General features: G+C 45.8%; 1 protein-coding gene across 1 annotated transcript; it reads left to right on the top strand.

Moving 5' to 3' along the window:
- Positions 1 to 289: 289 nt before the first annotated feature.
- Positions 290 to 13,128, top strand: LOC102378415 (transmembrane protein 183A). The gene is made up of 7 exons (XM_025193324.1): positions 290 to 431; positions 2,886 to 3,041; positions 4,867 to 5,026; positions 5,839 to 6,019; positions 10,797 to 10,877; positions 11,612 to 11,767; positions 12,460 to 13,128. The coding sequence occupies exons 2-7, from the start codon at positions 2,975 to 2,977 to the stop codon at positions 12,643 to 12,645; spliced, it is 831 nt and encodes a 276-aa protein (XP_025049109.1). The 5' UTR covers positions 290 to 431; positions 2,886 to 2,974; the 3' UTR covers positions 12,646 to 13,128.
- The last annotated feature ends 531 nt before the right edge of the window (positions 13,129 to 13,659 follow it).

Genomic DNA, 13,659 nt, shown 5'->3' with positions numbered 1-13,659 from the left:
CTCCATTTTTTTTAAATACCCTTCCCCCATAGTCTCCACATTGCCGCTGGCTGCCCCGCACAAACGCAAGGAAGACAAGTAGTGTCCCCGACGCGCGGAAGTAATGTCACATCCCCCACTCGGGCGCTGGCGGATGACGCCACTTCCGCGCCGCGAGTTCTCGCGAGATCGCGGGATGGCCACGGGGCCGGGCGGAAGCGAGGCGGGGTGTAGGGGTCGCGCTCCGCGCCCGCCCGGGACATGGCTCCGCGCAGCCGCCGGCGAGGCGAGGCTGGCCGGGGCGGGTCGGGTGCGGGCTGCCCCCTCCCTTCCCCCCCCGCCTGACCCCCGCTTTCCCGCAGTGACCGTGGCCGACTTCGCCAACTCCGACCCCGCCGTGGTGCGCTCCGGGCGCGTGAAGAAAGCCGTGGCCAACGCGGTGCAGAAGGAAGGTGAGACCCCCTCGGGGGAGCCCTGGTTTTCAAGACAAAAATCGAGGACATAAAAGGCGTCGGGTGTGGTGTCAGTAGGAGACAGAGCAGCAGGAAATCGGCCTGTCCTCTATGATGGCCTCCCTAGCGGGGAAGCTGCTGCTGCTGCTCTGGCGGGACGGCGCCCGTTCCAGCTGCTCCAGGGTCCACGCCCTGGGCAGAGGCTGCTCCGCGGCAGGTGTGCTGTGGGGGCGGAGGTGTGGGGTCTGTGGGTCCATGCCGGCTGCCCAGGCTATAGTGCCAGGCGAGTTTGACACCCCCAGTCTGTGGGGATGGTGGCAGCTCTCTGAAGTGTTGGGATGTGGAAATCTAGCTGATTATTTTGGTGCCTGATGAAGGGTGAACTCGGACCCTGCGCACCTTGACTCGGAGGGTTTTGCAGAAAGTGTTATAAACCCCCCCTGTCCCCTAAAGACCTGGCCAAGAGCCCTGACCACAAGAGCGCTCTTCCTGCCTGTGGTTTGGGAACCCTCCTCTTCGTCTGAAGTACTAAACATTGGATTAAAACTGCTAGTTGACATCAAGCTTTATGCCTGTGACAAATGCTTAAGGGGGAAGACGTGTGTAAGTGAGTGTTGTGCAAGTGGGACAGCCTTTCCCCATCCTGCTGCAAGTGATAACTTACTCTTTTGCCAGCGCCACTGAGGGCTTCGCAGGATGTCCCCATCAGGTGGTTTCTAAGAGTGTTGTTGCAATGCTTTGTTGTCTGCTCCCCTCTTAGCTCTGTTTAGGCCATTCTGAACCAGCATGCGTTTTGTTTAGCTGTAACATTTTAAAACTTTAAAAGATTTTAAAAGTTATGTCTAGCTGCATCCTTCATTTCTTCATCCTCTAGATCAGGTGCATCAAACTCCCTGCTCCCCTTCCCCTGCCAAAGTCCTGACCTGGACTGGCAAGTGGCCACCAGGGTAAAAGCAGCTTCGGGCACCTCCTGTTGCTGATGCACAACCCCAACAGGGTTCTGTGCCCCTGATTTCAGCAGAGGGCCCTGAATTCCTGACACTTCTGGGAGGTCTTTGGGTCAGATAACATAGCTCCAGCCCATAGGCTATGCATTTGGCATCCCTACTAGAGCTGGGGTTGGCAACCTGGTTAGGGGGCTGGGCACATGACTTATGAGGAGAGGCTGAGGGAATTTGGCTTATTTAGTCTAGAGAAGAGGAAACCGAGAGGGGATTTAATAGCAGCCTTCAAATGCCTGAAGGGGGTTTAAAAGAGCATGGAGCTGGACTCTTCTCAGCGGTGGCAGATGACAGAACAAGGAGGAATGGTCTCAAGTTGCAGCAAGGGAAGCTTAGGTTAGATATTAAGAAACAAAACCTTACTTGCTAGGAGAGTAGTAAAACACTGGAGCAGGTTACCCAGCAAGGTGGTGGTATCTCCATCCTTGGAGGTTTTTAAGACTGGGGTAGACAAATCCTTGCCTGGGGTGATCTAGTTGGGGATGGACCTGCTCTGAGCAGGGGCTTGGACTAGATGTGACCTCCTGAGGCCTCTGCCAATCCTAACTTTCTATGATTCTAACCCATAGCCCACAGGCTAGATCCAGCCCATGGAAACAGTCTGAAGATGTGGGGCTTCAGCAGCATTTGGGCAGGGGCTTCACCTGCAGAGGCTCTTCTTCTCATCCCTGCTACTGCAGGGATAAGGGCTGGCAGCAGCTGGGTCCTAGCATCTGCCTCACCATCTGCATCTGACCCATTTGTGCATCCTTCCAGCCTCATTTTTGTCCCTTAGTTTCCATTTGTCTTTTCTTTCAAAATCAGTTTGAAAGATTTGCATGCTGTCTGCTATTGAGACCAGGCTAACAGTTTTTGAGTTGCCTGAATCACTTTTTTTCCTTTCTTAAATATAGGTGTTGTTTGCTGCTCTCTCATCATGTGGTACCATCCCTAATTTGACCAAACTCTTACAAAATTGATAACAAAGAGTTTAACTTCCTGTGCTGGTTTGTTTTGGGTTTTTTAAATACTCAAAGATGGAGATTCCATCTTGGTCTTTCCAGCTTGTATATGCTGCTTGTGTTCAAGGCCTGTACCCATATTGTATCTTTCTTTATGTAGATTGGGAGGACTAGTTTGCAGAGCTGTTGATAAAAGTGGCAGAAGCAGGCAAAAAGGCCTGTTAAATGTAGGAGGCCACTTTGTGTAAAAGAGAATGGAACTTCCCACTCCAGTCAAACCAATGAGTTTATGATCACCTAGCTAAGGCCTTGGTCAGCATCTCCTCTTAATTGTGTCTTTAAAAACAAAACAAAAAAGACATTCCCATTCATAGTGGTTGCCTAAGCAGATGCCTTATAGCAGCAAACACCTCTAATGGTAGCAGCTGCAGTCGGCCCTGCCAGACCCTAACCAGCCTTATTACCATTCATGCTCTACTTAGCCGTGTCTAATCTCTTGTTCCTGGTTCCAGTGAAATCACTTTGTGGTTTGGAAGCCTCTCGTGTTCCTGCCGAGGAAGTACTCTCCTTGTCTGGAGAATCCTGTGATAGCAGCGATGAAATGGACGCTAAGGAAAGCACTAATGAAAGAACTGGCTCTAGAAAAAAGAAAAGCAAAAGGCACAAAGGTATGACTGTTCCTCTTGCCCGATGTACAGGGTCCTTGCCAAGATCCTTGTCTTTGTTTAAGCATTTCTCAAATCTGCTTAGCCTTTTCCTCTTTCAAGCAGTGTGTGATATTTGTGCCTTCTGAAAGGGCTGCAGATCAGTAGCAGGTCTCCTGCCCCCTACTAATACCAAGGTTGAATTCCTGCCACCCTGTTATCATTATGGTTGATACACAGTTTACAGAGGTGGGGATTTCTGTGCCTCAGCTGCTCCACGGTAACTGTCCTGTGCTCACTCTCTTACAAAGAACAAATCAAGCAGGTTCACTTACCAGGGGTTAATTGCAGGCACAACACTTGTTCATATGTTTGCAGTTAACAGGGCAGGGACTTGCCATGGCATCCTGGCAACTGCCCTGTGCCTGCAATTACCTTGTGGTATGTGAAAATTAAATGGTTCCATTCAGAGAAAATCTGCCCTGGTTTAGCTCTCACTGCAAGATAAGAGTAGAAAACTTACTGTGGAACAGCTGAGGCATGGTAAAGCTTTGCCTCTCTTAATTAAGAGCACACTTGGTAATTGCAAGCTCAGAGGAACCAAAGGCTATGTGGATCTTGTGATTCCACTTGTAACTGTCACATTCTCTAGCTTGGGATCCATTGCCTTGGAACCTGTGAGCTATGCATGGATCAAAAGTCTGAGCACAATCCATTAGGTCTTAAAAAATCTGATTGATTAGAAAAATATTTTTGCTTTGTTCACTTAAGAACAGCTTTGGAATGAAACAAACAAGTATGTGATGCTCTGGTTCCAGTGGAAATTTTTTTAAAGCGTCTTTGTGAAGCAAAACAGGTGGTTGAGTTGAGTGGCATTCTCTAATGCTTGCCATCCTGGAAGCTGTAATTGAAATGTAGATGAAACAGTGCAGCCGCTTAGTCACTCAGAAAGGGTCTTACATGAAAGGTACCAATTGTCAGAGAAACTATGAAATGGGTTGTAGTTAGAGATGTGCTTGTTTCTTCTTAGCTATTGATACAGTGCAAAATGATGCAGATCCTCTTTTCCATCCACATGAGACTGCATGCATCAAACAGGCCTTCCTCAAATGTGCTTTTTCAAGTCTTTTGGGATGGATAGCACTTGCAAGGCTTTGTATAACCTCATGCTGCTGCCCCAGCCATTATTTTGGTAACTATAAAAACAGGCGTGATGCAAAGGTGGTTTGGGTAGCGGTATCAGTTTTGACTCTTACAGTCCTCAGCATCCTCATAATAAACTTCATTTGCTTGCAACACCAGTAGTGGAAATTGGCTAATTGAGCCCTCTTGGGTAAATTTGCCTCTACATTGCACCATCTCCACATTATTTCCTTATAGTAATCTCATTTACAACGTTGAGTATAAAGGAAGATAGATGCTCATGCTGTTTGCTAACCAAGTCAACCAGAAAGGACCTGGAGCAACTGTAAGACAGTGACAAGTAGGATGTGTTTGCAAAATGAAGATAAGATCTGAAGCATATCTGTGCTAGGTTTATGTCATCTAGCACAGGTAACAGCAATGGGAAGATGAGGTGACTTGGACAAATAACCAGAGCACAGACCTTTGAGAACTGTGGGCATGTTAGCTGGTTGTTAGCTTGTGCTAAAGCCATAGCACTGTGTTAACATTGTTGCTTTTGCTCTTGTTAGCTAAATTAAAGCCAGCACACACGTGGCTACTCATGCTTCAGTCATACCTTCATCTTGCTGTGATGATATATTCATGGAGAAGAGGCAACCAACCCCCAACTTTAAGGACTGTTATCTAGGAATTGTGTTATGCTAACATCTCCCATTGTCTTTAGAAAACCCTGATGGGGATGTTGGAGAGGAGTATCCCATTGACATCTGGTTGTTGCTGGCCTCCTACATACGTCCGGAAGATATTGTGAAATTTTCTCTCATTTGTAAGAAAGCATGGACTGTAACTTGCACTGCTGCCTTTTGGACCAGACTCTACAGAAGGTGCGGCCATAAATAGTTTGTAATCTAAGTTAAAGAGTCTTCCGTGGTGTCTGATTCTCTGCTGAGCTATTAATGGGGATATATCTCTTCGGGAGTCTTGGACTGGAACATATGCATGGTTAAATCTGGAACACGATTCACTTTGAAAGTGATTGCAATGTGCACGTGTGTGTAATATAAATATATATTTATACACGCACATATACGTTTGGCTTCTGAAATATTTTCCATTCTATAATTGACATCTACCTCCTAGCCTGTGCTGTCTCTGTTAAAAGTGGCTGTGTAGAGAACTTAAAACAACCTTTCTTAAGATAAATGCCTTTTAGGTTCTGGGTATCTTCCCATATATCAGACTCCCACTCCCTGGGTATCTTCCCATATATCCAATACATATTTTAAAAATCTAGCAAGCTTTTCTGGTTGTCATGAACTAAGTGCTCGAATAACATTTTCCTAAGAGGACAGATTTTTGCTTCAAAATGCTCAGAAATGCTTTTGCCAAAGTAAGTGTCCCCTCATTTTTTTTTTTAAAGGGTTAGCTTTTTCTGCTAAAGGCTTACCTCTATCTTGAGCATTGATTGCGATTACATGCTGATAAATAAATATGGCACACTTGCAGCACTTAGAGAGCCCCAGGTGCTTAGGATACCAGCTGTCGGGAGCATGTAGTGTGGCAGCCAAGGCATTCTGACAGGGGATTCATTTGTTCTGCTAATTCTTAATGCTTAGTTTTGTAGCTATGGGATGCTTACTTTAGCCTATTTCTGGCTTCACAAAGGGATTTTTGGTTTGTCATGGTCTTTCTGTAGGCACTATACCTTGGATGCATACCTGCCTCTCCGCTTACGGCCAGAATCCATGGAAAAACTGCGCTGCCTGCGTGCATGTGTAATCCGTTCATTATACCACATGTATGAACCTTTCACTTCTCGAGTGTCCAGGAATCCAGCTATTCCAGAGACCACTCCCAGCACTTTAAAGAATTCCAAAGTAAGTGGTATCATTTGATGAAATTAATCAAGTTGGGTCTAGCTGTTACCTTTTCTCTACATTTTTTTCCTTTCAAAAGATAAGTCTTGTTCACAGTAGGGCTGGTGAAGTGTGTGCTGGATCAGTGATGTATAGACAATATCAGTGCTAAGAAGAGCAGCTTTTGAAGATTTGTAATGTACCTGTATTTATACAACTCTACTCATAGTGGGGTCGTGGTCCATGACTGACCTTTCAAAGTGCTTCCATCATACCAGTATCACTAGAAAAATGTCATCTGCCTCAATGAAATGGCAGAGTTTTAAAATGAATTAATGAATTTAAAAAAATCTCCCCGGTGCTATGTAATCTGGGAATGCTGTCTCTCCCAACGGGAGCAGACCAAGAGCATCAAAAGTGATGCTGGCAGCCTCTAAAAGGAGAGTACCTTGACATTGTGCTTCTGTGGCCTGTCAAGCTTGGTATCTGCCAAAGGGGAAGGGGAGCAAGGCAGTATGTATGGCTAGCATGAGAAGTGAGTGCATGCTTTTGAATATGGCTATGCAGGCAGGTGGGGAAAGCTCGGGAGGAATTGCTCTGGGTTTCAGTGAGAGAGATTCCCCTGCTGTCCTTGCATGGAGTTTTGCAGTATTTGTCCTGCTTTAGCTGCTGCTTAATAACTTGACTCCTCATTCTCTCTGCAGTTCTAGTTTGCTTCTTATTCACAATTGACTGATGTTTGGCAAACTAGCCTAAGTCACAGTGCAGGGCGGGGTCCCCCCTCCAAAATCTAAAAATATATTGAACTAGGCTTTCAGCCTCCAAAACCTGAGGGATACAGTTTGGACACTTTCACTTTCTTTCCATGCAAGATGCAACAAACTCATCCTTTGCTGTGTGACATTCACCCTCCCCTTCCTTCCATGTGAAGGCACTGATAAAAAGTGGCTTGCTACTTGGGATCAGAGTAGGGGTGCACCGATTAAAGATTTTTTGGCTGATACTGATGACTGATTATTAACCAGCCATATCAGCTGATACCAATCTGATAGCCAATATGCAGCCCGGAAGCTTGGAGAGCAGCATCTGACCAGTAAGTCTGTGTGGGTAAAGGCTGGGGTGGGGGGGCAGATAGAGGCCCCTGTGGTGAAGGAGGGAATGTGGTAGGGGCAGGCACTGCCCAGTTGGGACAGAGCAGGGCATGGGACAGAGCCATGGGTGGCTCATCTGGGACGTGCAGGGGGTAGGGGAAGGAGAGGCAGCTCCCTGCCACTGTGTGCACCTGCGATGGAGGCATGGAAGGGGCATGTCCCCCCTGGATTTGTGCGTGGGGCAAAGGCAGGCTGCCCTCTTCGGGCTTGGGACCAGGGGCTGTGCCAGCCTTTTCCCAATGTAGGGGCTGCGCTCAGGTGGGCTCTGTTGGGAGGGGTGGCTGTGGAGAATTTTGGGGTGGTTATGGCCTACCCTGTAGCCACCCCTCCCAGCGCCACGGCCACGCGCCCTGCCCCATTTCTGCTGGCTCTGAGTGCAGCCCTGGCCCAACCGCCCCTGCCGGGAAGAGGCCAGCAGAGCCCCTGGCCCTGAGCTTGCAGCCAACCCTCATCCTGCACACAAGTCTTAGGGGCACATGCCTCCCCTGGGGGTGTACACAGCGCCGGGGAGCTGCCCACCCTTCCCCACGCCCCCTGAACGAGCCGACTGTGCCTCCGTCCTGCACCATGCCCTGCCCCTGTCCCACTCCCTCCCTCACTGTGGGGGCCTCACTTTGCCCGCCTGCCCCCGCCCTGTCTCCACCACCCCAGACTTACTGGCAGGAAGCTGCTCTCCCCACTCCTGGGCTGCATCCCTGGATGTATGCATGTTGCAGCTGTGCACATGCACGTGGCATTTATCAGTGACATTATCAGCTACACTGGCCAAAAAAAGCCAATTGCCAGTAATGTCAATTTTCCTTTTATCGGTGCCAATCCAATATGGAGCGATATAAGTGTACCTCTAGATCAGAGCCATGGGACAACCTGAGAACATCCCGGTAGCAAGCCGGTCAGGTTAAAGGATTATTGGCAGCTCAGTGCACAGGTCTTCTGTAGCCATAGGTGCTAAAAGTTTCCCATTTCCTGAGTTTCTTTTCCTGAATATTATGTTCAGGGGCATGATCTTTCTGAAAAAATCACAGTTCCACTAGCTTTTGAGTTTAATATCCTCAGTCCCCTGGAATCTAACCTGCTTTTGGAGCAACCTAACCAATTACCCTAATACCCAGGCTGTAAAAGCCAGAATCCTCCAAATTAATGATGCCAGCAGGGTTGGCATCCAGTAGTCATTCATACTGACACCATGACGGCTTTGGTGCCCACTGCTAGTGCTTATACCATACTAACTGTCTTGTAAAGACTCCTTGTGTGTGATATCTGGTAACTGTTCATTGCTTTAAAAAAAAGGAAATTAAATGATGAAAAGGCTTTGTTAGAATAACAGTAGAGGTCTGACTTAAACCCATCAAAAGACAGAAATGTCTGTGTCTGATCCCACTGTATGCCTCCGCATACCAGGTCTCCAGACTGTCTGCATTTGCTCCATGTGCTGTAATGCCCAGGCACAATGGTGTATGCTGAGTGGGACCTTACATTACCTCTCTGCTTCCTTGCTTTCATGGGTTTTGGTTATACCCTTAGAGGTCTATTAACACTAATGGAAGATGCCCAAGTAAATTGTGCATGCAGCAAGGGGAGGCTCCAGACCTCTCTCTCACTGAATCTAGCTTTTCCTCTTTAATTTCCTTTTTTCTTTCCTTAGTGTAGCTTGTGTGGGACACTGGAGCTGTTGTGGTGTCAGCAGAAGTGTTTGCCCTTTAAAGACACCCCCATTATTTTTGGTGGAGCAGCAGGCCATGCAGCGCACGTCTGAAGGGCAGGACGGCTGACACGTGGACAACATCCTCTGCCCCTTAGGAGGTACTTACCATTTTGTGCTTAATTACTTGCCATGATCAAATGCACTGTTAGCTGAGGCTGGCTCCATGGAGCAATCAGCGGTGTAATCAGATAGAATTAGTCACACCCTGCTTACCTGTTTGGTGGAGCTGTTCTGAGCTTAACTCCACTTCAGCCTTGCACGTGACCTTTAAGGGATTCACCCCAACAGGGATCCTGGTCAGATTCTTGCCTTTGATTATGCAGGTGATACAATCCAGAATCAGAATTTAACAGCAAAGATAGTCTAGACTTTGTCCCAGTGTGGGTCATGTGGGGTTACCGTGTCCCAACTGGAACAAAACTGCATTAATATGATTCAGATTGCAGCTGCCCTCCTGTAATCAGATTGGACAGCCTTGGTGGCCACAGTGGAATGTCTGTCCCTAGAGCAGGTACAGGACAGAAAATAGCAGAAGCTACCAGATGGTGAGAGGGAAGAGAGACCAGAGAGAGTATCCCTCTTTAGGCCAGAGAGACCATCCCTCAGGGAGAAAATTGCTTCCTTGACTCATTCGCTGCAACTGACTCTGCTAGCAGGACTAGTAATGGCCAGTTGTGGTGGATGGCTGATTTCTGTCAGAGATGAGATGTGGCAGATTTTCTTTTCTTTGGGGTTTTTTTCTAGCTACCAAACAACTCTCAGGTGCTAAAAGTTTCCCATCGCTGACAGTTTTTGGATGTTGTGCTGTGTTTCCCTTCCACACACCTTGATATCTGCCAAGAGTTTTAAAGAGTGTCTTGTGCTGGCCCATATAACCCCCTAGATCGCACCCCTGTGTAGAAGGGTCCACAGTCCCTTTGTCATAGATAAAGATCTCCATAAATCATACCAGAAGTACCCCCGGCAAATGTTTTTCAGTTTGCCACTTGCCCTCCTTTCCCCTGATTAGCAGAGTAGCCCTGCTGGCTGGGCTGTTTGCCACTGATAGCCAGAGAAGCAAAAACTGTGGTTTTAAATATACTGCTATTTTTGCTTCCCTGGTAAACTGCCCAGCTGGCGGGGCCCCTCTGCCAATCAAGGAGGGGAGCAAGTGGCAATACGAAAAACATTAAAGGAGCTGCTGCAGAGGGCACTTCAAGTGCAATTGATGGAGATCTCTAGCCATGGAATCCTTTAATGTATGTTTGCCAGGGTGCCGTGCTTTGGTACCTTGCTGCCTCTGTGGCCAGGCTATCTGACACAGTGTGTACTCCTCCAGAACAGAAGAGTGTTTTGGCCTGGTATCCGAGGTGCACCAGCAAAGCTTCAGTTTGTACTTGCAAAATATTAAAACATGCCCCTAGTATGACATTAGTGACATTTGGGGGCTATGAAGGGGAATCTCATGACTCCAGAGTGCCCCCGGAACAACCTCTTTTTTTTTTTTTTTTTTTTTAAATGACCTTTGCCTCGTCTTTGTCCTTTGCTCTCTGTCTTCCTCTGTCCTGCTTTAGTTCCTCCTTGCTGTTGCCCTGTTCTGTGTGAACTGAATGCGTGGTTAAGCTGACCAGAGACGTTGATTTAATTAAGCTGCTTTTGCGTTGTGTGCCTGTGAAAGAACCAAATCAATTCCACCTTTGCTTCCCTGTGGAATGGATGAGTAGGGTTGAAAGCTAACTAGTTGTTGGCTCATATACTGTGCTCTGGTATTGCAAAATTGTCAGCTTCTGCCTGGCAAATGGAAAGTGCTTTGTGGATTTTCTGAGTATAATTGACTCAGATGTTAGCCATCTCTTCTGCTGCTCCTCTGGTTTCAGCTGGTCTGACTGTATGTGCTGAAATTCACTGCATGTGGTGTCCTAAGCTCTAAGGGTCTCATAATTTTATTTTTTTTCTGCAACAGTGTCTGCTTTTCTGGTGCAGAAAGATTGATGGGAACAGACAAGAAACAATGTGGGAATTTAATTTTAAGTTCAAAAAAGAGGTAAGAAAGCTAAACGTTTAGTTATTGAAATGTTGGGACCAAAATGGCAGGGTTCTTAAAATTTTTTTTTTTTCCCTCTGGGATTATTCTTCATGGTGACAGTAGATCAGTGGAAATCTGTGATCTTGGAGTAACAAAAATAAACATTGCTAAATGCAGAAGTTCAGTAAAGTACCTTTAGAATAGCAAATTGAGAGCAGGAGACAGTTCTTTCTACTGCAAAATGGACCCTACTTCCATAGTTCCTTTTCTCCACTCATAATGGGCATTTAGCCTGCTGCCCAAATGACTCAAATAGGGATTTGTGGCCTGGCACCTCTGAAAATCAGGCCACTTGAATTTATTGGCCTAAATTTGAGGGGCCATATTAAAAACCTTTTGTCTAAAGGTCTTGTTTTCTGAAAGGTTTTCAAAGAACTGCGCTGGCAGTGCATAGAAAAGTGAGGTTACCACTGTAGTGAAACCCTCCATTAATCTTGATAGATGTGGTATAGCACAATATTGAGAAGTCTACAGACCCTGTCTTTCAAAAGGCAGTTTTGCCACTCCAAAACAAATGCTTTGCCCCAGGAAAGAGGCCTTCCTTGTCCATGTAAGCTGTCTGTTCAAATGGCTGAAAGTTTGGTAGGAATTCCTTGCCAACTAGTAATAGCTTTTCGATGTGAAGTGAAACTTGTGGTCAGATTTAATTTAGCTGAATGAATCTTTCTCTGTCTCTCTCGCTCTCCTACAAGTCTCCCAGGTTTAAGAATAACTGTTGCAAAGGTCTTCAGCCACCTGTTCAGTATAAAGAAGTTCACACAAACCCTGATCAGGACTGCTGTCTGTTGCAGATCACTACCTTCAACTTCATTTTTGTGCCAATAGTCATGGGTATGATATTTACCTTGGTAAGTGTTGAAGACTAAGCTAACACTGTGTACAAGGCTTGGAAGAAATGAGCTGATTCCTTACCTTTCTTTGTAAATTTTCCTACAACAGTTGCACTTCTAAAGGGTACTGGGGGCCATTGTTTGAGGATCTTCTCAGTTTAGTTTTTATATGAATCTTCAAGTGCTCTCGTACTTGATTTCAACTTGAAGGGATTGGGCTTTTTATTCTAATTTCAGTTAAATGTACTGTGTTTCAGAGATGGGAGTTAACTTGTATATATGCAATAGTACCTAAAATATTTTTTGGTTACGGTTTTAAATCCTGAAAACTGAGTTCAAGAAGAGTTTAAGTTCTCCTAGCCTTGTCCTTCCATAAGATGTGAGTTCTAAAATGGAAGTATCTTGTTTTAGAAGAAAGTAACTAGAATCTTTCTGGTTTTGATTTAAAAAAAAAAAAAAAATCTCCCCTGCCCCACCACTTTTTTTAATAGAAAACACCCTGAAGAGTTCTGTTCTGTGCTAACCTATTTTATTCTTAAAATAATCAAAAATAAACTTTAATGTAATTGTGCAAGGAAAAAATTGAATGAGTCCTGATCAGAGTCCCCAGCAGTAAATAGAAGGGAAACTGGGGTGCACTCTGGCATTCTGGAAATGATCTCTAGATGTCTGTTTAAATAGTTTTCTTGTGGTTTTTTTTTTCCCTGCAGTTCACAATAAATGTGAGCACTGACATGAGGCATCATAGAGTGCGGTTGGTATTCCAGGATTCTCCAATTTGGAATGGCAAGAAACCCCGAGTTGACCAAGGAATGCAGGTTGTCCTGGACCCTGTGCACAGTGTGCGCCTTTTTGATTGGTGGCACCCTCAGTACCCCTTTTCTCAAAAAGCTTAGTGTGATCCTGCATCTGCAAGCAGCCATTTGCTGACTGTATTCATCAAGCTGAAGAGAATTTCTAAAAACCAAGGAATCCTATTTTTATTTTGTGAAAAAATTCTAGAGTCTCACAAATGATTTAAAACTACAAAGCCAGTATATGTATATAACTTCCAGGCTGTGATGGGCAGAATCAAGTAAAAGCAAATAATTTGTAAACACACTTTTATGTAAAACTCACGTTTTATGATTTGAAAGGAGCTTCGTGGAACTGTTCATTTAAAATCCTGGTGCTAATGAAAGTAGTGCTGTGTTCTGTTATCCTAAAGGAAAGCAGGAAGCTTCCTTTTCACACTTGAGAGAGTTAGATATTATATCGCAAATCAAGCATCAGTGACAAGCCACTGCAGTGTGATTGAACACAGCTATAGGATCCCATTGCCTAAAGTCCAGCAAGTGAAACCGCAGTTACCGTCGCTAGTCTGACTCACCGTATGATCTGTGAGCACGAAAAAACAGAAATGATTAAGATAAATAAGTTAAAGTGCAAGCTGTCAGATAAAGGAGTGTGTTGATAATATAAAACCAGTGTTCCACCTTGTCACCCTGCAGGCCAGAAAAGTAGCATGAGGCCTGTCTGCAGGTCAGACTGGACCGAGGTTCAGGTTCAGGCCCACACCACCCCTATATGTTGGGATCGGCTTCCAGGGCCCCACAGCCCTCTGCGTGCCCAATCTAGCAAGGCTGTGACTTGCAGGGCTCTCCACAGACTGGGTGACACAGTGCCCCAGGAAGCAGATTTGGTCCACAGTTAAGTGGTCACGATATAAAAGATCACTTCTCAAGCTCATACTGTCCCTTTTTAAAATAACCTAAAATACAAAATTGAAAGCTTCCTATGGGCAGGGAAAGGAAAGATGAACCAAAATTAAAAAAAACCCAGAGGTCAGTAGGTAGTAGTCCTACTTCTGGCTTTAGAAGAACATAATAGCTCTGTCTCTGAACAAAGGTAGCAGTGTTTGGAGCTAGTGA

Source organism: Alligator sinensis, unplaced genomic scaffold (assembly GCF_000455745.1).
Source record: "Alligator sinensis unplaced genomic scaffold, ASM45574v1 scaffold1382_1, whole genome shotgun sequence".
Lineage (NCBI taxonomy): Eukaryota > Metazoa > Chordata > Crocodylia > Alligatoridae > Alligator > Alligator sinensis.
The sequence above is the reverse complement of the archived record's forward strand: the minus strand, read 5'-3'. Positions and strand labels throughout refer to the sequence as shown.